Source organism: Molothrus ater, chromosome 9, assembly GCF_012460135.2.
Source record: "Molothrus ater isolate BHLD 08-10-18 breed brown headed cowbird chromosome 9, BPBGC_Mater_1.1, whole genome shotgun sequence".
In the NCBI taxonomy this organism is placed as follows: Eukaryota; Metazoa; Chordata; class Aves; order Passeriformes; family Icteridae; genus Molothrus; species Molothrus ater.
Genome location: NC_050486.2, coordinates 29477895 through 29502160, shown reverse-complemented (window position 1 = coordinate 29502160; position 24266 = coordinate 29477895). Strand labels below are relative to the sequence as shown.

At 46.6% G+C, this 24266-nt stretch overlaps 2 protein-coding genes across 2 annotated transcripts in view; both read right to left on the bottom strand.

The window, feature by feature from the left end:
- The window catches only part of RAVER2 (ribonucleoprotein, PTB binding 2), a 37596-nt gene extending 17355 nt beyond the window's left edge, over positions 1 to 20241 (bottom strand). The window contains exons 1-3 of the mRNA XM_036387675.2: positions 18808 to 20241; positions 2458 to 2524; positions 829 to 1298 (exon numbers count right to left, since the gene is read on the bottom strand). Of these exons, the coding sequence (XP_036243568.1) occupies positions 829 to 1298; positions 2458 to 2524; positions 18808 to 18861 (591 nt within the window). The 5' untranslated portion in view covers positions 18862 to 20241. The remainder of the gene's footprint in view (positions 1 to 828; positions 1299 to 2457; positions 2525 to 18807) is intronic.
- A 285-nt stretch (positions 20242 to 20526) lies between these two features.
- Positions 20527 to 24266, bottom strand: part of CACHD1 (cache domain containing 1) — a 92228-nt gene continuing 88488 nt past the window's right edge. The window contains 1 exon segment of the mRNA XM_036387673.2: positions 20527 to 22992. Coding sequence (XP_036243566.1) covers positions 22754 to 22992 — 239 coding nt within the window. The 3' untranslated portion in view covers positions 20527 to 22753.

The following is a 24266-nucleotide window of genomic DNA, read 5'->3' as shown; positions in this document are numbered from 1 at the left end:
CTGTGCGACTGCAAGGAAAGGTTTCCTTCCACTGCTTGTTCATGATGCTCTATCTGTGCAACTTTGATTTGTGGCCTCATCTCACAAGCCCCGGGGATGAGAAAGAAACCTCTGCACTAAAAAGGCAAGGATCCACCACTCCTGTGCTTCCCAGCTTTCCAAAAGATGTGGCACTTCTATCCCTGACAACAGCCAAGAACCCAAGCCTCCCTCAGTTAGGGAAAAACATGTTAAACACTGATATATTAATTATATGATGTATTTTGCAGCATCTGAACTGTTGCACTTGTGGTATTCATACACTCTGGCCTTCTTTGAGCAATAAAACCTTCAGCAATATTAACTTCAAAAGCTCTCAAAAACCAAACTATTTTCAGTAAATGATATAAAGGGGATGTCCTCCAAACATTTTGCTGGCATTTCACTGGAGTGCTATCCTGCAGAATTCCCAGAGAACATGGATCACATTGCACACCCAGAGCAGTTCAGCAGCACTGCTGGAGTGCTATCCTGCAGAATTCCCAGAATTCCCAGAGAACATGGATCACACTGCTCACCCAGAGCAGTTCAGCAGCACTGCTGGAGTGCTATCCTGCAGAATTCCCAGAGAACATGGATCACATTGCACACCCAGAGCAGTTCAGCAGCACTGCTCACACCACTGTGCAGATGGCACAACAGTTGATGGGAAAAATAATAGGAAAATAAAAATAAATAAGAAAAATAGGGAAAGAAATAGGAGAAACAAAAGTGGAAGACAGCAAGAGCCAAGTGAGGCAATGCTGCAGCCCCAGCCTTGGTTTTCCATAGGACAGAAAGCCACCCTACCTGGCAGAAGACAGGTTTGTACTTCAGGGAGAAAGCCTGGAGCAGCTCCTTGGAATCAGCGCAGTCTTTTTGCAGTTTATCCACACAAAGGCACTTGGAGTGAATGAGGTTTGTGGTCAGCTGGTTCACATCCATCCACTGTGCAAACAGAGTGCTCTCCTCCAGCTGCTTGCCCAGGAGCTCCAGCCTGGCCTTGGCAGCCGAGTCCTTCTTCATGTACTCCACGAAGCCGTAGCCCTTGGAGCGGCCGGTGAGCTCGCTGTACACCAGGAAACACCTCTCCACATTGCCATAGGCACGCACCAGCTCCTCAAACTCCTCGATGCCCAGGGAAAGGGGCAGGTTGGTGATGCACAGCAGAGCATCCGTGGGCTGCAGCTGCACTGAGATCTCCTTGCCACGCAGGGAGTGCTGGTGGAACCTCCTGATGGCGCTCTGGGCCTGCTCCCCGTTCAACAGCGTGACAAAGGCTGCAAGAGACGGCATGGGGACATCAGCCACCCCAGCTGCTCTGCAGCCACACCTCTCCCTCCCCTGAGCCACAGATTCACCCCAAAGGTCCAACAGATAAATGTATCTGTTACAGATAATACTGAAAATCTCAACTGAACATCAGGAGCAATTAACTCGGTGACTGCGCTGCGATGCTCACAACTTCATTAACTTGGAACCCGACCAATTCTGTATCTGGGGAACAAAATTAAATATTCTACCAGCAGACTTTCTTAACTAAATTAAATAGTCTACTAGCTGACCTCTCCCTCCCCTGAAAGCACAGATTCACCCCAAAGATCCAACAAATAAATGTATCTATTATAGATAATACCGAAAATCTCAATTGAACATCAGGAGCATTTTACTCAGAAAGTGACTGTGTTGTGATGCACACAACTTCACTACTTGGAACCCAACCAATTCTGTATCTGGGGAACAAAATTAAATATTCTACTAGCAGACTGTTCTTCACTAAATTAAATATTCTACTAGCAGACTGTTCTTCACTAAATTAAATATTCCACTGAAGTGGAATGCACACATCACAGATTCTATGGAATTTCTTTGATGACAACATCCACAAGCTCTCACTTTGGGGTTAACAGGTCTTTTTTTGGGCTTTGCAGTCCATAGGCATTTCACACAGTCCCAGGCTGGATGAGGGTGACAGGGACCCCCTGTTCCTCAAGCAGGGTCACCCAGATGGGTTCCCAGGATCCCAGGGGATGGAGACCTCTCTGGACAAGCTACAACAGTGCTGGGTGACCCTGACAGGGCAGAAGTGTCTCCTGATGTCAGCAAACCACAAATGCAGCTGGAGCTGGGCAGGTTTTCCTCTCAGGCACGTGTGGTTTGTCCCAAGAGAGGCCTCAGGGGCAGTTTCCCAAAGGAATTCAGCCAGCTGGGGTCAGCTTTGTCCCAAAGGGACATTCACTGAGGAATGCTCTTGAGAGAGACCAGAGGGGACCAAAAATCACATCAACACCAGAAAGTTTCCAGCTTTCACTGGCTTCACTAGAAGGTGACAAAAAAGGCACTGAGGGATGCCAGACAAGCTGTGACAGTCCATGACTTCACATACAGCACATGATGTTCCTCACAGAATTGAAATATATGCAAGTTTTAAGTTCTCACCTGTTCTTTTATTCCTGTCCACATAACAATACTTGATTTCATAATCTTTAAACAAGTCATGGATTTCCTGCAAGGGAAAAGTACAAATAACATCACATAAATAAGTCCCCAAACCAAGCAAGTGGATAAATTCATCCTCATTTCAAACAAAACCAAAAACTTTCCCAACAAACAGAAAATTTCACCATGGAAACACTATCAAATATTTGTTTTTGAAGGAGTTGGTTGCACATTGCTGCAGCAATGTTTTAATCTCCCATAAAAAACTGGCTTGCTGAATTTGATTAATTTGCTTTTCATTCTCTGGGGTGACATAAACACAAAAGAGCGTCCTGTAACTGTCTTTTGATAAAGACAAATAACATCACAGCTCATTAAATAGCAAAACCCTCTCCATTTCTCTGAAGTACAACTGGCATAGCTAAAATACCACATGGACAAGGAACACTGGCAGCATCACATCACCAAATTTACTGAGGGCACAGTGCTGCCCCAAAACCCAACAGTTGCTTTAGTTTCCTGCTCAAGTTCACTTTAATAGATTTTCACCCTTAATAATGGATATTCTTTCACCCAGCAGATAATTGTGGCCAGAGTACCCCCTGGAAAGTATCCTCTATCAATTACTGCACAGCTGCTCAACAGAGAATCAATCCCAAGAGTGCTATTTGCTCCCACTAATTAATGGGAAGAGAGGAGGGGTGGCTAAGAGCAAGTCTAAGAGGAGTTTGCTGCAGCTATTCCCAAAAAACCAAGGTGCACATCCCCCAAAATCCCCCAAAATTACTGTCAGTTCAGGGATGAGAAAGCAGAGTTGAGCACTCACCATCCCAAGGAAAAAGCAGGAGTAATAACCTGGACATTTACATGATTTTAGCTGGATAAATCCCATACACAGGAGTGCAAGATGATTTCTGCAAGCAAAATAATCAACCAGCTTTGTCTGAAAGTTTAATTGCAGCTGATTTCCAGCAGCTGAGTGTAGCTGCCAGTTTGGTAATACAATATATGGAGCCCAAAGGTTAATTGGGTTCTCTGGGAGGGGTATCAGGTGCACACCTTTTAGTCAGGAGAGCACCAATCTCTGGTTTCACTATTTAACAGCTGTCAAATACTGCATTAATAAAATATGGCAGCATTTCTGCAGCCAGCACACGTCCACGAATAAGGTGTGATAAGGATGGGGTTTCTGAAATGCAAGATACGCCCAAAATTCAAGCCAGGCAGGGGATTTGAGTGTGAGCACATCTCAAACAAGAATTACATGGTTCTTCCTCAGACATAAGAGACTGAGAAGAGACTTTCTGTACACTTTTGGCAGCTCTGTTGTGCTGTGCCACCGAAGACTCCAAAAAATTGTTTCTGTCCCACTCAGAAAAAGAGGGACATATTTGCCCTTTTGATTTCCTGTATTATTTTACAAGAGTACCACTGCAAGTTTTATATGATGATTGGGTAGCAGCAGGAAGTAGGATTTCAAACAGCTCTGAAACACTCTTTTGAAAGTCATCTGTGTATCAGATGATTCCACATGATTCCCCAGGAACTGCCTGAAACTTTGAGAGGAAAACAGCCCCTACTGCACAAGTCTTTGGGGCTAATTATGAGATCTCATATAAAAACTGATGAGAATGTAAGGGAGATTTAAAATAAAGCCTGATTTAAGCACAGAAATCCGGTAAAGGTTTTAACACCGACTCCCACAGGGGGCTGCAAACACCGCCAGGTTTGTGCAGAGGGTTCTTCCAGGAAGGTTCTGGTTCTTGTGCTCTCGTGGGCTCCTGGCAGGGCTGAGACCTTCACCTGTGGAGCTGGGCTTGGGCAGCGTTTCAGTGAAAGCATTCCTCACATAAACACCATTCGTGAGGATTTACAAAGATAAAACACACCCTGCCAACTGCAGGGAAATGTGTACTCCTTTCCATGAAACAGCTGTAAATATCTGTGTGCTACACTGAGATTTCTCTGCTTGCTAAGCCAGGCACTTCTCTAAACTTCACCTCCAACATCTCCCAGCACTCAGGTCTGGTGGAAAAGAAGGAACAGAGCTCCCATTGTGCTGCTGCTCCCAGTTTCACTCCCCACAGCTCAGGGCAGACGTGTCAGCAAAGCAATGGGAGCGACAGCTCTGACCCCAGTGCTCCAAGCAGCTCTGCAGGCCTGGCCAGGAGGGAATGTTTGCCCTGCAGGAGAAGGGATCAGCCAGGCCAGGAGGGAATGTTTGCCCTGCAGGAGAAGGGATCAGCCAGGCCAGGAGGGAATGTTTGCCCTGGAGGAGAAGGGATCAGCCAAGCCAGGTAGATCCTCTGCAGCTCTGCAGGCCTGGCCAGGAGGGAATGTTTGCCCTGCAGGAGAAGGGATCAGCCAGGCCAGGAGGGAATGTTTGCCCTGCAGGAGAAGGGATCAGCCAGGCCAGGTAGATCCTCTGCTGTGACCCCGTTCACTTGTGAGGAATGTAAGCACGGGGATGTTTCCCTGAGAACAGCAGTAACAAACAGCAGCTGCCTGCTCCCACTGCTGCTGCTCCTTCCTGCTGGGGTGTGTGGTTCTGATTGTAATTTGCTCCTAGCAGCCAGTTTTGTAGCCCCTCCTATTTTGTATTGTTATGGCATATTTTATTCTCAATGGGTTGCTCCTTCCCTCCTGTGTTGTTGGTTTTGTCCATCTCCCCAAACCTTTCCCTGTTCCTCCTGCCATTGAATGTCAATCCCTCCCCAAGCCTGCCCCTTTCTCTAGAAACTTCCCCATCAATTTTGTATCCTTCGAGGCCCCAGTGGTTTGCTGAAGTTGTTCTCCTGCCCTGTGATGCCCTCTTGGTTTAAACATTGTATTCCCCAGCTCCTGTTGTACCCCCAGTTTCTCCCAGTTGGTTACAGATTGAACCCACCCCTGACCTCCCTCGTTTATAAATTGATGTTTGCCTAGATTATGACAACAAAAATGTTAAGCAGTTCTATCTGGTCCCTTCCAACCCAAACCATTCCAGGACTTTGTGCTCCTGGAACAGAAATATAACGAATATATAGAAATAACAGAATATATATATAGATATATAGAAATATAACAAATATATAGAAAATAACAGAAATATAACGAATATATAGAAATAACAATATATAGATATAGATATATAGAAATATAACAAATATATAGAAAATAACAGAAATATAACGAATATATAGAAATAACAGAATATATATATAGATATATAAAAATATATAGAATATATAGAAAATAACAGAAATATAACGAATATATAGAAACAACAGAATATATATAGATATATAGAAATATAACGAATATATAGAAAATAACAGAAATATAACCAATATATAGAAATAACAGAATATATATAGATATAGATACATAGAAATATATAGAATATATAGAAAATAACAGAAATATAACCAATATATAGAAATAACAGAATATATATGTAGATATAGATATATAAAAATATATAGAATATATAGAAAATAACAGAAATATAAGCAATAAAGCATAGCCACTCCACAGCCCCTTAAAGCTTTAAGAGCAGATAATCTTGTCATCAATACAAATTAAAATTGTAATTAGGAAATAATTGGTCATACGATTATTTCTGCAAATTATTTTGATTATTTTCTGCAAATTAGCAGAAAAAGCAAAATCAAATCAAATAAAGGGAGTTTAAGAGAAATCACCCTTTATCCCTTCAAGAAGTGTATTATTTACTATTGTAAATGTGGTCATGAAATACTTCAGTTCTTGCCCTGTCCTCTCTTGGGTAGAAAAATTGGCAACCTGAGTTTTCAGCTCTTATCATCAATTTGAGATTTGTACCTTGAACTTTGTGTTTAGTACCTACATTGTTTGAAACACAAATTAGAAAGGGACTCACTCACAGGCACATTTATCAAATTAGGAAAGCTCAGTGGTTTATTTCTAATAAAAGCAGCTTGTCCTACCCAGAGTGTCACAGTGTAAGGGAAAAAAAATACCCAAGAAATTCTCAGTACTCACCTGGAACAATACATAAGATATATATAATAATGTATATAAAGCCTACAGTGCACCAAACTCGAGCACTGTTCTCTCTCTGGAAGTAAAACTCGATATGAAATGTAATAATTGTGCTTTTCTGGCACCAGAATATTCAACAATTCTAAGGGTGCCTGGCCAGATGTCTGCAGTGAGCTTCAGGGAAGTCTCCAATGTAAACACTCTCCAAGCCTGGTCTATAACTTGGCTCTCACCGAGCACCTGAAGGCCTGAACTTCACATGAATATCCTTGAAATGAGAATCAATTAAGGTTAAAGTAGTTACTTGGCTAAGCAAGAAGTTTTAAATCATCTCACAGCTGAAAAAGGCTTTGTTCCATTTGTGCAGGCAGGGTAGGGAAAAGAGAGCTTCTCAGAAAAAAGGCTTTCCATTTACAAAAGGATATAAAAGGCTGTTCATTTGATTCGGATTTTAGACTGCTAAATATCTGAGCTCATGACATGACACACGGATTTCACTGCAGATATTAAATAAATAATAAAAAGTAGTAAAAAAGAGAATATTGACACAGTTTAAATAATATGTTACTAAAGGGAAAACCCAGAGCTCTGCTGGAGAACAAGTGCAGCACTCAGCACCAACAAGAGGGTTAATAAAAAAACAAAAGGACTGATGCAAAGCGCAATTTTAACCATCTCCTGATCAGAAAGGCAGGAGGGCCTCATAACGTCATTAAATTGCTGGATAAATCCCCCTCAGAAGTCACATTTCAGGCAGACTGGGCTCACCACAGCTCTTCCTTCCCTCCCAGTTTCCAGGTGGTTTTCAGAGCTGAGGGCAGGAGGTTCTCAGAGCAGCAAGGCTGGAGGCTCAGGGCTGGGATGTGGCAGATGCTGAGCTGCCAGGAACAGCGAGCACTGAGGAGCGTCCCAAAGCTCCTGCCCTGCTCGTTCCCTCTTCGTTCCCACAATCCCAGACTAGGAAACCTGAAATGGATCATTCCAGGCCATAAACTGCTCTTGGGGCAAACCTTTGTGCTTGGGAATTGATTCTCACTTTTGTAAGATCAGTGAAGTAATGTAAGGAAATGTGAAGACAGGAAAACAACAATTTCTCAGTGGAATGAAAGACTTTTTCCTCTGATCTTCCAGAGATTTTTGGGAGTGTTGCTAAGAGGATCTTTATGGGCCTGGAAATGAATTCCATCATCCTGGGTATACTGGATGGTGTGAGAGCTAAATGAAAGAGGGAAAAAGACATAGAAAGAGGTAACTTGAGAGAGCAAGAGCTCCAAGCAAAAGAAAAGTAATAAAGAAAATTTTAAAATTCCATCTTAAGGCACGAGAGCTGCTCCCTCTCCACAATGTGCCTTTCATGTTCAGGCAGTGTGACAGAGGAGGAATGGGAACACAAAGGCCCTTCTGCTTAAAGCTCTGGCATCCAACAGATTGGAGAGAGCACTTCCTCAAATCATCACACCTCATTAGAGGCTTTCCATCCAACAGGGAAAATTATGGCTAATCCAGGGAGAAAGGGGGAAAATGGCACAGCCCCACCAGAAACAGCACCATGCTAAGTAGGGATTTGGCTTTTGATCAGCAACAGACAGCAGAGAAAAAACTGAATGGGTCCATGAGGTTCCAAAATACCAAATAAATCCCTGTCCCAGGTGGACTGTAGCAGGTTTGGATCAACACCTCAGTGTTTCGTTGTTCTCTGGATTCTGTCCCTCCCCAGGAGAACCACAGGGTGTTAAAATAAATTAACCAGCCCTACTTGCTGCATGTTCTACATTAAAGCAGAGCATCCCCTCCACCAGGTTTATTTTGTAGAGCTGCAACATGCTTGCAATTAGGGATAATCAACACAATCAACCCAAAAATGGTCGGGAGCAGTTGCATCTTCCATAGCATCTTCTCTTATCTGCAAAAATGGGAAGCAAAACTCCAACAGCCCTTGCTGGGCAGCTGATCCTGGCACAGAACACTGGAGATCTGGCTACAAATTAATTATTAATTATTACAATTAATATTAGTTTTATTAGTCTTATGTTAATTTTAGATATGTTTTATTTTTCTTCAAGAGTTAACTGTTCTTAACTCCCCAGCTTTACTTTTCCCCTGATTCTCCCCAGCACCAGAGCAGCAAAGAAGTGAAAAATTGGCTGTGTGGTGCTTCTTTGCTGGCTGGGGTAAAACCAATACAAACTCAAAACTTCCTGTTCAGTGAGGTACAACTTCACTTCCATTCTGGTCATCCTGAAGTTCCTGGCATCTCTTTAGCAGAAAAGGAGAGAGGGAGGTGGTGTTTCCTTCCCTCCCTCTGCTCAGAGCAGTCCTCCTCCTCCAGAGCACTGGGAACAGCTTTAGGATTGTTCCAAGGACCTTCTGGTTGCAATTCTTGCTCTTACAACATCCCAGGGGGCCGTGTTCCTTGCTGCTGGAGTGGATGATGGATCAGGGATGTGGCTCAGGGAGATGCACACACAACAAGGCAAGCCAAGGGACCCCTGATGCAGTGCCAAGCAGATCACGATGAAAGCCAGCGCTACAACCACGCTCACTTTAAAGCCTCCTGGCAAAGACTGCTCTGCAAGCATCAGCCTGGCCACAGCACCACATCAGAGGCTGCTGATGCCACAAGGACAGACCCACTGTGTGCTGCTCTTCAGAAGGGCTGGCACCGAGGGGCTGATCTCAGTGCAGGACATCCCACAGCACTGCCCTGCCCTAATGAAGCCATTAAGCGCCTGCTCCAAGAGCACAGGACACGCCCCAATATTTATATGACATGAAACATGAAATATCTCCTCTGGCACCAAGAACTGGAGCTGCAGGAGTGGGACCTGCCCAGGCTGCAGGGGGGAGCAGAGTGGATCCCTGCTCCAAGCAGGTATCCCAGTGAAGCTCCATGGAGACACAGGGAAGCCTCTCCTGATCCCCCAGTACGAATTCTGCCTCTAAGGCACAGTCACTGCTATGGGTATCAAAGACCTGAAGAGTTCCAGGGGTCAGCAACAGCCTGTGGCCATTTCTGGGTCATCATCACACCACACGTTGGTATTGTGCGGGAGGAACCCCATGAGGGTGAATTTGGGCACTACCTGGCAACTCTGAGGAGTTCAGCATTCACTGACTGCCAGCTGAACAGCAAATGGAGACTCTGCCTTCACGAGCGGGGAAGATGTAAATCCTTTCTCCATGGCTGTAGTGAGAGAACTGCCTGAAGAAACACTGATCCTGCAGGCATCTACTTGCAGGGTGAGCTCTGCTTGGTTTCTAAACCTGTTTCTGGTTCAGAAACCTCATGGCCAAGAGACATTTCTGCTGTGGCCCCGAGGGTAATTTATTTTTTTAAATTTAGTTTAACACAGGTGGGGCTCCAAAGGTAATTGAAGATTACAAGTACAGTAATAAAGTTAATATGTAGCTACAACTGGCAGAGGAATTATATTCGTTATGTAACTTCATATTAATAAAATTAGTTTTTTCCTACTTTTCTGACAATACTGAGTATCTCCACCAATCTCTCTCTCTATCAGCAAAACAGTAATTTTTCATTTCAAAACTATTTTGGTAAATCTTGGCCTCACTCTTCACTTAACAACAAATGGCAGCAAAGCCAACACCCCAACACTCAGAGATGAATAGTTACATTTATGAAAACCTATTTTGGGAGACTTGGCTGCATTTCAGTGATGTTCATCTCCCTCTTGACAGTGAATAAAACTGGCCAGGTCAGAAACAGTTTATCTGATTTTACTTGGCTCACCAATTAGTGCAAGGAGAAAACAGAAGACAAACCCGTGTTTACTACGGGTGTTAACTGGCAACAAGAAATGTGAAATTTCATAGTAATTTTGGAAGCATATCACAGCCAAATACACAGGTAGACTTAACATGCCTGACCACAAACACCCTTCTTTCCAAAACTGCTCCAGGACAGAAACTTCCTCTCTATAGCACAATTCTTCTGCCTTTGTTACCACCACCAGCAGCTCGTCAACGTTAAAAATAAAAATGACAGTTTGTAAAGTGCATTTTAGGATCTGTACACGGTGTTCAGGGCAACATTAGAACCTGACACATAGGAGAAAAAGGCATCTAAGCGCTGCTTTGAAGCCATCAAAACAAAAGGGCAAACTTCCAGAAGACTCCGTGGCTGCCAAAGTTGACCTTAATGTTGGTATTTCCCTGTAGCACACACCGGCTGAGCAAGCACCGCCAACCCTGAGAGGCGAATCCCCACACGGGAGCTCGTGCAGGGGGAGCAGGGGACACACCCGGAGTGTCACAGAGTGCTCCTGTCGGGCCATGCAGGGCGAGCATCTGGTGACACACCGGCAAAGCCTCTCTGTCAACACCGCCGCTTCGTGAAGAGACGAAGATTAGCAGCGCTGGCCAAGCCGCGAGTTTGCTACAGATCAGCTCATCGGGCTGCCATCAGCAGAGGTGCCTAAAGCACCCTAACAAAGCTGTCAGCTCTTAAACTTTTAACCTGCTAGAGCCGGGCCAGACACACCGAGAGAGAACAAAACAGCCAGAAGTGCAGCGGCCAGCTGGGCGCTGCGGCTCGGATTACTGCGAGCGCCCGGAGAGCCTCTCCGAAATGAATAGTCCCTTTTTGTGCCGGAGTTATGCAGAAATGGAGAGGCTGCACGTGCTGCTCTCAGCCGCAGGTAGTAAAACCACCTGTGCTTCAGAGAGGGGGGAGGCACACCGGGAGCAGAGCAGAACAAAAGGAGCTGTTACTTTCTTCTTTTTTTTTTTTTTTTTTTTTTTTTTTTTTAATACTCGTGCATCAAGTTGAGCGCTTGGAGCTGGTGAAGTGACTGTGCAGCTAAATCACCTCAGCATCTGACTCACAGCACTCGGTTGAAGAGTTCAGCGATCATCTCCTACCAACAGCAGCAATTTGAGCGGAATTTTCCTAAACCACCGTCAGACTGCGGAAAACCGCTTTCCCTCTCTACGTCTGGCTCACCTCACAATAATAATGAAAAAAAAAAAAGCCAGTCTGGAAGCTTTTTCGCCCAGATTTCGCACCGCAAGCGGCTGTGTGCTGCAGTGCCCTACCTGTGCGCACACAGGTGCCGCCTCTCCGGCGGCGCTCCCGTTACCCGCTCACCCCACACCGAGCCCCGCTCGCTCCCTCACACCCCGGCGCTCCCCGGGGAGTACTGCCCGGCAAGCCCGGCGTGGCCCCCGGTGAGGGCGTGGACGGGCGAGCCGGAGCCGCTCTCCGCAGGTAACAAAGCCGCCCCACGCAGCCGGCGCCGTGAGGGGCAGCTCCGGGGGGAGGCAGCGCCCCGCGACCGCCGAGCCCCGCGGGGGACCCGGGGCTGCCCCGCGCCTCCCTCCCGCTGCCGGCCCCCGCCTGAGGCGCGGGCGGGAGCGCGCCACGCCGCCGGGCGGCTGCGGGCAGCGCTGGCGGCCGTACCTGGCTGCTGCTCTCGGCCGGCAGGTTCCGCAGCAGGATCTTGCGGCGGTTGCCCAGCTCGCGGCGGGTGCTCGCCAGCCGCCTCGCCACCTCCTCGGCGCTCAGCGGCGGCGGCTCCGCGGGCAGCGCCGCGCCGCGCTCGGCTCCCGCCGCCATCTTGCAGCGCGCCGGGGACCGCGGGGGGAGCGCGGCGCTGGGGCCGCCCCCGCCCTGCCCCGCCCGGGGCAGCCTGAGGGAGCCCCCGGGCCCGGCCCCTCACGGCGGCCCGACCCCGGCCCGCCGAGCCCCGCAGCGACGCGGGGCAGCCCAGCGGGCTCGGGGCGGGCTCGGCGCTGCCCGTAACGGAGCTCCGGGGTGTGTGCGGGATGAACGGGACGCAGCGGCAATTTCACAGAACGGGTCCAAGAGCCCTGCTCAGACAGGGTCATCCCAGAGCACATGGCACAGGATTGTGTCCAGACGGGTCTGGAGTAGCCCCGCTGAGGAGACTCCTGAGCCTCTCTGGACAATCTGGCACCGTTCTTTCAGTGAAGAAATTCTGCCTCCTGTCCAGGGGAACTCCCTGATACCGGTTCCTGCCCGCTCCTCTGGTGCCATCGCTGGGCCCCGGGGCAGAAGCTGGGGGCTCTCTGACCCTCCCTGCACACAGGGACAGGCACAGGGACACCCAGGGACACCCAGGGACACCCAGGGCTGAGGCCCCTCTCAGCTGGGGCTCCTCTCCAGGCTGAGCAGCCCCAGCTCCCTCAGCCTTTCCTGGGCACCGAGATGCTCCAGGCCCTTGCTCAGCTCCAGGAGCTCCTGGCCCTGCTGTGCTGAGGAGCCAGAGCTGGACACAGCACCCAGAGGTGCCCCCAGGGCTGGGCACAGCACCCAGAGGTGCCCCCAGGGCTGGGCACAGGGGCAGGATCCCCCCTGACCTGCTGGATCTGTACCCAGGGAAGGTGGCAGTGATGGAGATTTGGGGAATGATTGCTGCTGGGTGAAGAAGAGGGACGGTGCTCTGGCCTTGGCTCCCATCAGGATGGATCCTGGGGCAATTCCCCTCACAAGAGAGCCCAGCTGTTCTCCAGGATCACCCCTGACCTGCTGGGAATGCTCCTCCTGAAGATCCTCCTGAAGGTCTCCTCAGGACACTCTGCTGGCTCAGGGACTGCTCATTGTCCACCAGCACCCTCAGGCCCTCCTCACCTCATCCCCACAGTATCCAATCTCCAGACAGATTTTTGGGAAGGATTTGAGTGCTCTGGAGAACAGCTGGGGCTCTCTGTGAGGGGAATTGCCCCAGGATCCATCCTGATGGAAGCCAAGGCCAGCAGCAATCATTCCCCAAGTCCCCATCACTGCCACCTTCCCTGGATCCAGATCCACTGGAGAGGCTGAAATACAGAACAGCAACAAAACAAGGCTGATCCCATGGAATCAGTTAGCCTGGGAAAGTGGAAAAGTTCGTTTAGTGGGAAATTCTGAAAAACAGAACAGCAACAAAATAAATCCCACAGAATCAGTTAGGCTGGGAAAGACCTCTGAGATCACTGAGTCCAACCTGTAATCCCAAGTGAACCCGAGAACTCCACTGGAGATGAGCAGGCACAGTGGGCCAGAGTGATCTTGTCCCAGTTTTATTCCTCACCAGGAATGTGACGTACTAATTAAAATCCATGCAAATGAGGAAAACAGCACCTGGCTGCTGTGCTGGTGACACCGGGGACAGGCACAGGGCTGTGACCTGCCATAAAAAGGAGCCCAGCATCACAACAGAAGGACAATATTTCATGGAATCACTGTAAAGTAAATGTCCCCTTCCATGAGTTCTCAGTCAGCACCCATTTAAAAAATAAAATAGGTTGTTCTTTTGGAAAATCCATGTTTCCTCTAGCATAATTCCTTGCAATGTCATTTACAGTAAATGACATTGTAAATTTAGCTCTTAACGTTGTCATCATTGCTATAAATGAGTGAGGAATAATTTAAATTTTTGTAGCCATTTTTAGACACGAGGCCAACCATAAAGAACAGGCAAAAGAGAATCCAGACCTGAAACATAATGAGTCTTAAAAAGGAAATTGGAAGAACACTTGAAGTTGAATTGGCTGTTTGTAACAATTCTTATCAAGAAAATCTAATTCTGATGGATAATTCTTGACTAGGTTCAAGGTGCCATTTTAATTATCAGTTACAGATTAAAAAATTCCACCAAATAAATTGGTTTAGAAATTGCCTTAGCCCAAACCAAAACAAGTTAAGAACACAAAAAGTATCTTGGACTTTCATTACTTCTAAAATGAATTTTAAAATGACAGTAATCAAAGGGAAATTTGGTTTATTATTTAAAAATTGACAGCTGACAAGCTTCTGTTCAAGGGCTTCCTTTTCCCTAATTTTTTCTTGAACAGGTAATGTTCCTCCTTTTTCAATATTTGCATTATTTTTAATAAAATCGTTGGAAATGAGAGGTGTGAAGGGTTCATAGATTATGGGATGTAAATAATTCTGGGATCATGAAAAAGGAACACTTTTCTCCTAGAAATACTGAAACATGAAATATCTCCTCAAAAATTATCACCAGATCAAGCAATTACAGCAGAAATTATGGATCTGCTCAAACATCATAAAATTTAGTTATGCTAATGAAGGAATTCAAGCAGAGTAATTAATTTTACCATTAATTTTCCACTTTGAAGGTGGACACTGCTTCACCTGCAACCAGTGCTCATTAATTCTACCTACAGCAATTGCCTCCTCAAAATTTGCCTTTTTTTTGGTCATTTTTGATGGGCTGCAGGTGTCCCTGAATTTAAGTCATTCAAATTTAAAGTGCATTGCTGAAAGAATTCAGAAATGAATAGTTTGGTATTAATGGCACAAACAAAATTCCTACAGTAAATAGTTCCAGAGAAACTTGAGAAAATAGGAATATATTCAGAGAATATATAAAATATCAGATAAAAAGACCTTTTTTTTTCTCTTGGTTATGGATAGATATTTAAAATCTTGTATTTTGTAGGTTAAAGTATTCATCTTCTCCCCCCAGTGTTCATGTCCAGGTGATACCAGCCTCCCACAAAAAGAGCTGTTCCAGGAGGAAGAGGATGCTGAGCCAAGGCATGCAGGTATTTCCTTAAGGAATTTCCTCCTGTTGATTAGAGGCTTCCATGAAATATTTCCATGAATTTGACTCCTTTTCTGGAGCTTCCAAACCAAACCTCTCCATGTTTATGCTTTGATCTAAACAGTTTCCCATTTTCTAAAATACTTTCATTAGGTTTTAATACTGCTGCAGAGGCAGAAAACATTGTTAAATTAAATCTATTATTAAAAAATAGAACAGTAACTTCAGTTGTGCTGCTGCACAACTGATAAATCACCTTGTAATAATTTAATTTAGTTCACTAAATTCCCTGCTAATTAAGAGTAATGTACTCAACCCCAGCGGTTCCATTTGTAGCTCTCCTAAAAAGATAAATTTCCCTGTGCTTCTGCAGCTCTGGATCATACCAGTCATATATATTTTGTATTTTTTATGGAATGAGTATTAATTAAAGTTGTAATTGTAAATTTAAACATTCTTTTGGAATTACAGGTGCAGTCAGGCAAAATCGTCCAGGCTGGGCTGGTGGAAGGAGTCCCTGCCCATGGCAGGGCTGGAATGAAATGGGATTTAAGGTCCCTCCCAGCCCAAACCAGTCCAGGATTCTGGGATTCTCTGGGATTCCACATCCAAAAGTACAAACAAACTCAGATCTGTGCACACCAAGTGACAGCCAAGACTGAGAACATCTCTTGGACACAAGCCCCTCTGATATTCCCAGGTATTTGAGCTCCTTAGGTAAGGGATGGCTGAATGCAAGAGAAATGAAACAATTCAGTGTTTCCTGCAGGGGGATGTGGGACCCTCCAGCTGCTGCACATTCCATCAGAAGAATGGATTTTACCATCACACCTCATGTCAACCACACAATCCGTGGCACTCCCTTTTGTCCCTGCTCTTCCTGCTCCAGCTGCTCCTTTTGTTTCATTCAGACACCGAGATTTTGGATCCAGAAGCTGCAGATTTCATTTCAACACCAATGATTCGTTTGGTGATGATCACCCAGATCACTCACAATGCACACTGCATCCAAAATACACCAGAGGTGCCAAAGGAGTTCCTGTATCCTACAAATTCCAGCTCTTCTGGCATTCTCAGTGCACCATTCCATGACATGCCCAAACTTGGGATGTTTCTTACTCCTGCTCTTCCACCCAGGCACAAAAACTCTCTGCTAAACATTTGCAGTGGGAGCTCTTGGATGTGGATTTGCTGCTCCTGAGTTGGGGAATGATGGATTCTCTCAGGATCAGCCTGCTGAGCAGCTTCTCCTTGCTTCCACTCTTTAACTCAGAGTCCTGCAAACAAACAGTGCAAAGGTGGGAGAGTTCAGAGCTGGAACTTCCAGAGTGAGTAACTCCTGCAAGGAAATCATCACTGGGCTCTGCTGTCATGGGCTATTTTGGGACCTGTGGTCTCTGCAGCAGAATTTCAAACCTTTGTTGCCCCGTGCATCATTAGCAGATCTGTGTGGTTGTGTTTACAGGCAGCAAAAAAAAAAGAGTAAATATTAAAATAAACACCAGAAAGCAAAGCCAAGTTCTTGAATAATAACTGAGAACAAAGGAAAATGAGATCAAACAAATAAAATTCTCAATAAATGGCCCAGATATTCACAGGGGAACCTCTGCAACACTTTCTCCTGAATCAATGTCCTGCTTTCAATCACCACTCTTCCCACACAGGCAGGCTTTATTTTTCCTCATTCAGCTTCAAATTTAGTCATTAGTTATTGGAACCAAGAGCATTTTGGCAATTTTAGTATTAAAAACCATCCAAATGTTGCTTGGATTCCTAGCAAAAGCAGGTCCAGCCCCACATTCTTACCAGGAGTATTTTTATTGGCCAGCCCATCAATGTGCCTCAAATGGGAATTCCAAATAAATCAGCCTCAGATTCCCTAAAAGCACCAATTTTCTAGGAACTGGAAACTGACAGTGACAATTCACAGGGAATTACAAAATCATTTACCACCACAAAACGGGGCAATCCTCATGCTGGGGGTGAAAGCATTCCATAGGGTGAATCCATACATCTCCATTCCTGCTCCTTGGATCTGGCTAATTATAAACCTGGAGGAAATTTGCTGAGATTAGCTGAGGAGCTGGGATGGACTGGGAGGGAGCAGGCATGGGACCAGCAATTTGTTTGGAGAAGATAAACCAGCCCATGATTTCTCTCTGCCAGCAGAGCCTGCAATTTCCAGCACCCCCACAATATTTTGTCCTTAAAAACCAGTTACACATGGAAAAAAATGTGTTCAATATGGAAAACTGGCCTGAAGGAGGTAACACAAGAGAAACATTCCCAAAAAATTTATGAGGCTTTCAAATGTTCTGCTGTTCAGTTATAAAAGGTTTCCATAGGAACTGTCACCCAACGTGCTGTGCCTGATTTCTCCATGTTCAGAGTGAAAAAATCCATCCCCTTCCTGTTTTCCAGGTTCCCTGGCTGAGGTTTTTTTGTCTTGTTTATGGAGATTTTCTTGGCTCAGCTGCAATAGAAATAAATGATTAAGGAGGTTTTTATTATTATTTTGCAGCAATTAGATCATGTTAATTACTCAACCTTTAATCCTGCATGCGATTTGCATGAATTATGCCAAGAGAATGGATATTGAGAGCAATTTTGTGGAAGTGTCAGAATGTTGGAGGAGTGAAAAGAAGGATATTAAACTCTCTGACTGCATTCCCAGTTTCCTGCTCCTGTGCCAGCCCATCTCGGGGTGTCTGCCCAATTTCATTACCTCGGTGCAGTGCAAGAGTTTTAAAATTGGAAAAATCCATCAGTGTTGGCCCAGCTGGGAATCCTTGGCAGTCTGATGGTTCAACTGGATTTAAGGAAAGACCACCAGTTTTGCCAGGACCTTGCCAACACCTCCCTGCACATTTTTTCCTGCAAAGTGCATTTTTTTCCTGTGCAAAGTGCTGACTTGTGGGGCTGTTCCCTTTCTCCATGGAGTTGTGCCAGAGCCAGGTGAAGCTGGGGTGGAGGGATTCCTCTGCCCCGTGCCCTTGGCCAGCAGGGTCCCTTCCCTGCTGCCACTGCTGCTGTCCCAGCAGAGGGCACTTGCTAGGGCACTGCTGACCTGGTGGATTTGCCAGTGCCAGCTCCAAAAACCTCCAACAAACCAGAGCAAACCAGGATTGCTCCTTCCTAAGGCACAAACAAGCCCAGGGATCATTTTTTCCACAGGATTTAGAAGAAGCCACTCTGAGCTGAAGAAAAGCTCCAGATCCAAGGTGTGTTCTGCCTCTGCCATCACATTCTCACCCCTCTGCTCACAGCAGGGCTGTTCCACAGGGGTGTCAGTGATCCCATGGGATCTTCTCCCGAGGAGGACCCAGCAGTGCTTCTGAGCAAGGGCTGGCACTCACCCCAGCTGTGCCTGGCACCTCACTAACGAGGCAGGGCTTGGAGAACTTCACTCTTGGACTGCAGTGTCCAAATTCCACTGCAGCCTTGGCTCCAGGAACGCCAGTCCTTCTGGGCCAAGGTCCTTCCGTGCTCAGCTCAGAGCACAAAGCACAAAATCATCACCTCTCATCAGCCCAAGGGCTGTCAGGCAGGAATATGAAATATTCCATGGCACTGATGTTCCTTTCTCCCTCTTAGGCTCCCTGGCAAAGAGGGGTTTGTACAGCAAAACAATCCAATGGTTCCCAAGTTAACTGCTGCAGGAATTAATATTCCAAACATCACTGACAGCCCAGAGCAGGCTCCTTTGAAAACCCCAGCCATAGCTGGGAATCTCTTTTACAAACAACTGAAATGGGCAGCCAAGAGCTGGGAACGCTGCAAATTCATCTTGGAACTCACCAACAGCCTTTTGGATTACCTGCACTCTCTTGGATCCAGGACTTTTGCATCCTAGTTTTTTCTCCTTTTCCATATTTGCTGCCAGCTTACTCCCATAGTTTTTCCTCTGACAAATCCACTTTCTGTGCTCTTGCCCATTTCTGGGTCACTTGACAGAAAAAAGCCTTTGAGAGATCTCCCTTTGCCCAGTTATAGTCACAAGTCCTGCTGCATGTGAACGTCTCCTGAATTCCCATCCATCCTCCCCTCCCTGCCCTTGCCAAGGGCAAGGATAAAGATAATATTTCATGGCTTAAGTGGCCTTATAAAATGTTCACGGGTAAACTGTACCAGGCTTTGCAAATCCCACTTTTTAGCCAGGGAATAGCATAGATAAATTAAAAAAAAAAAATCTTAATGCATTTTCAATCAATCAATATATTCTGCCCAAAGAAATGCTTCTCCATGATTCATTCCTTGGATATAGGAAAATCCATACACTTGGCAGATCTCAAACACTGCAAGCATCAAGTCAATTTAAAATTCATGAACACAAATTAAAGGCAATGCTCATTTTCACTTTAAAAGAACCTTTTTTTTGTGGTTGGGAGAATGAAAGAAAACCTACAGGAAATTACCACAACTAAGTTGGGAAAATTAAATAAGTGGAAAATGAATGGCCATAAAGTCTTATCAGGAAGGAGGATCCAGGGTTTAATTGCTGCTTTTATGATCTTGCTCCTCAGTCAATACAGTCAAACAATGCTGGGGAGGCAAGGCCATGGCAGAACTCAGGCAATAAAAGTGAAGAGCGCTCATGCAGCTCCTTGTAAAGCCCAATCCCATCCATTATTAGCAGTGCATCCCATTTATTCCTGCTGGGACAAGGTCAGTGCCAGCACTGCAAGCTGGCATTTGGCACACCTGGAAATCAGAGTTGTCCCTGTAATTATTTTTACCAGCAAGAGCTCAGGCTCTCCCCATCACTTCAAGTGAAGCAGGGCTGTGCAGACCCCTCAGATCAAGAACCATTCAAAAGGGGTTTGATTGTTGGACTTCCAAGAGCTGTTCCAAGAGGTTCTGGAAGCTCCTGTGTCCCTGGCAGAGCTGCAAGAGAACCCTGCAAGCACCTTCTGCTGGCAGGGAAGGTGAGGAACCACCAAAAAACATCTCCCCTCAAGTAATATTGTCGTTCAACCTGATGACTTTTTCCAATTATTGGCTGCTATTGATATTTCTGATACATTTTATCAAAAGTGATTTGTCCCACAGTATCCAAGCACCAACACGACTTTGGATTCCAAAATGGAAATGAATCCCAGCCTGGTTGATACCCAGGGCATCAGCTGAGAGCTCTGAGAGCACAAAGCAGAGGCTCAGTGGATTCCTGCACTGCCTGCTCAGCAAAACCCTCCACCAAATCCTGCACAAACACAGCACAACAGCAAATCCAGAGCCACTGAGGTTTCAGGAGAGGATCAGGAAATAAAACCCTTAAATTATTTGCTTTGGTGACTCTAAGCAGTGGCTGACCAGTTCCAGAAATGGTCATTTCCCAAATAATGACCAACCAGCTAAAAAAAGGCTTTACAACTTCCCTCAGTACTGTCATTTATATTTAAAGTTTAGATTTCTCAAGGCTGTTGGTAAAACTGGAGGAACTGGAGTGAATTTTCAGTCCTGTTCAGCCAGAGAAGGAAACTGAGGCAGAATCATTTCAGAATCTTCACAGCAGATCATTTCAGAATCTTCACAGATCTATACTTATATACAGTTTATTTCACTAGAGATTTTAATTTTATACATAGTATAAAGGGATATCCTGGTATCACACATAGAGTTATTTTACTGTACTGTTTAAGAACCAATTTTTTACATAATACAGTATTAAGTACCATATTAATTAAAACAAGTGATTTTTTTTAAAAAACCTACATATAAATGGATGTTTACCATATGCACAGTGCAAGAACGGCTTGATATCATTGTAATCACAAAATGTGAATCTAAAATACAACACTGTGATTGAAAACATATTGATAATTATGATGCCCTTTGTTGTAGACATTGATTAATCTTTCTTTGAATTACCAAGCAAGGTTAAAATTCCAGACAAACAGCAGCAGCTTCTCATTATGGTTTCAAGGTTTCTTCCACAGTAACCCAAGTTTTACAAAACACTGGTTTATCCCTACTTGTGGTCCAAGGAAACAGAAGAATGGCACAGATTCCGTTTGGGATTATCTGGTAACTAATGCTAAAGAAATTCTTTATTACTTCCACACAGGAATCCTTTAAGGATGAGCAAAGAGATAAAGATGGAGAAGTTTCTGGGCAGAATTCTCTGAATTTTAGTAACGGAGTACAGGATTTCTCCTCTGCAGATAGGAAGACAATACTGGAATAGAAATCAGGCTGTAATATTTACAGGAAACAAGTGTGGAAAAGAAAGCAATCCTAATGTAAACAGCGAGGCAGAGAGGGCTTCTTCATTTTCCCTTTGCAGAGTGGGGCACTGGCTGAAGGTCAGCTCCCAGGGAACAGCTGTTTTCCTGGGAAGAGCCCCTTCCCCAGCACAGAATGCACGTGGTACTTGTTGAGAATCCCTAACAGGTTTTCTCCCCTCCCTCCCCCCAAAGTTTCAAGTTCAATAAATAGTAGAAAAATAATCCTTTACTTAAAAATCTTGAGATGCATTGTCCTGGGTCCCGCAGAGCAACGTGGGCACGGGGAGGTCTCCACCTGCAGAGAAGCCAGCAGCCTTCCTGCTCTGCCTGGCACTTCTGGGCTCTCCAGCTGCACATTCCTGCTCTTCCAGTTAAGGAAACCAAATCATCTCTGGCTCTTTATGCTCTCTGTCTGCTCTTGGCTCAGCAAACAAACTCCAGCTGCTGGATAAACTCCCATCCCTGTTCCTGGAGGTCTAACACGCCTCCTGCTCCACTTTTCTCCGTGTTTTGGCAGGTCCATTCATCAAGCACGTTTGCAGGCCAGAGCCAACCTTCCATATGTAAAAATGCAAAGCTCTGATTCCCCATCAGTTTGGTGGGGAAGCCTGTGAGGTTGTCCTTGGGGAGCAGCACAGTCCCCATGGCCCTGGAGTGGCATCTGTGGTGTCCTCAGTGCACGGTGCCACAGCCTGCAGGGGGTGGCTGTGGTGTCCTCAGTGCCACAGCCTGCAGGTGGCAGCTCTGATGTCCTCAGTGCCACAGCCTGCAGGTGGTGGCTATGATGTCCCCAGTGGCACAGCCTGCAGGTGGTGGCTGTGGCAGCCTGCAGGTGGCAGCTGTGATGTCCTCAGTGCCACAGCCTGCAGGTGGCAGCTCTGATGTCCTCAGTGCCACAGCCTGCAGGTGGTGGCTGTGGCAGCCTGCAGGTGGCAGCTGTGATGTCCCCAGTGCCACAGCCTGCAGGTGGTGGCTATGATGTCCCCAGTGGCACAGCCTGCAGGTGGCAGCTGTGATGTCCTCAGTGGCACAGCCTGCAGGTGGCAGCTATGGTGTCCCCAGTGCCACAGCCTGCAGGTGGCAGCTGTGATGTCCTCAGTGGCACAGCCTGCAGGTGGCAGCTATGGTGTCCTCAGTGGCACAGCCTGCAGGTGGTGACTGTGATGTCCCCAGTGGCACAGCCTGCAGGTGGCAGCTGTGATGTCCTCAGTGGCACAGCCTGCAGGTGGCAGCTATGGTGTCCCCAGTGGCACAGCCTGCAGGTGGCAGCTGTGATGTCCCCAGTGGCACAGCCTGCAGGTGGCAGCTGTGATGTCCCCAGTGCCACAGCCTGCAGGTGGTGGCTGTGATGTCCCCAGTGGCACAGCCTGCAGGTGGTGACTGTGGTGTCCCCAGTGGCACAGCCTGCAGGTGGTGACTGTGGTGTCCCCAGTGGCACAGCCTGCAGGTGGTGACTGTGGTGTCCCCAGTGGCACAGCCTGCAGGTGGCAGCTATGGTGTCCCCAGTGGCACAGCCTGCAGGGGGTGGCCGTGCTGGCCTCAGCACTCGGCATCCACGGTGTGCACGGTGACAGCGGCCTGCAGGTGGTGGCTGTGGTGCAGGGTGGGGTGGTGCAGCCGGTAGTGGTGGAATTTGTGGCTCAGCAGCGCTGCTGTCTGCGGGGGCGTGTCCAGCTCCAGGTCCTCGTCGTGGGTCCCCACGTCCACGCCGGCAGAGAGGGGGTCGTTATTGCAGGGGGGGTTCTCGCTGTCCTCCTGGGGGCTCATGGTGCTGTAGCCTGGGAATGAACAGCAGCAGTGAGCACAGTTCTGGATGCTCACAACTCCCAGGGCTGGCTGGGCACCCTTCATGGAATCAACACGGGGTGCTTAGAGAGGGCACAAAACCGTTCTCTTACTAGAACAAACCCAACAGACTCATCCTCTCCCTGAACCCTCTAACAGATCCCTTTCCCTGCCACTCAGAATTCCCAGGGCTGGCTGGGCACCTTCATGGAATCACACAAAGGGTGCTTAGAGAGCGTGTAAAACAATTTTCTTAACACAACAAACCCCAACAAACTCATCCTCCCCTGTAAGTCCATACTGGATCCCTTTGCCTGAACCTTTGGTTCAAAGCTTTGGGGATTTGTGGTTTGTGCCACTCCAAACAGTAACAGCACCCACGTGTTCAACAGTTTGTAACAACAGAATTGCTGGCACTGATTTCAAACCAAAACATCAAAGATACCACCCCCAAAAAATCTGTTAAGGTATAACCTGGATTTATCCTAATCAGCTGTTACTACCCAGACCAGGCTGCAGGGCAAACAACTCCCCCTCAGCACCTCTAAATGCAAAACCAAATGAAATTTAAAAAGATCTTGCTTGAGTTGAAAATAAATCCTTCTCAAAAAAAAAAGGACTAAAGGCTGAGGAAGCTCTGGTGCTCCTGAGCATCTCACTCAGGTTTTCAGCTGGAGACACCTAAAAGGAGGGTGGTAAAAATAGCAGCTGAGCCCCTAAAGCTGCCTCCCATTTGCCACGCTCTGAGTCATGGCTTGGAGCTGGCACAGAGGAATTGGGGAAGAAGCCTGGGCAGCCCTTTGAAGAAGATGGAATTACAGAAACTAAAAATAGCAGTGCACATTCCAGATGGAGGTAGACAGCTCCCCTGCTAACCCAGGATGACTAAAAGATGGGAAGGATTTGCTGGGACTGCAAGAAAAGGAGCAAAGGGAGCATTAATCTGGCAAATCTGCCTCAGCACAGGTAATCTCATCCCAAATCCAGGGTAAGTCCTCCTAGAGCAAGATTGTCTAGGACACATCTGTTCATCCACCTTCCAAGGCTTTGGCCTTTGGGTTTCCTGTCCCAATTCCATTAGTGCAACCAGAGTCTTAGAGCTGGGCCAGGTCTGCTGGAAGGTCCCCAGCCTTGCAGAGCTGACAGCTTGCAGACTGCCTTGTCTCGCCCTCCTCCTCCTCATTTCCTAATAAATTAAGCCTCCTCATGGGTCAACAGCATTACACCCTCTAGCAGCTTTCCAGATTTAAGGAGATTTAGTCTCAGG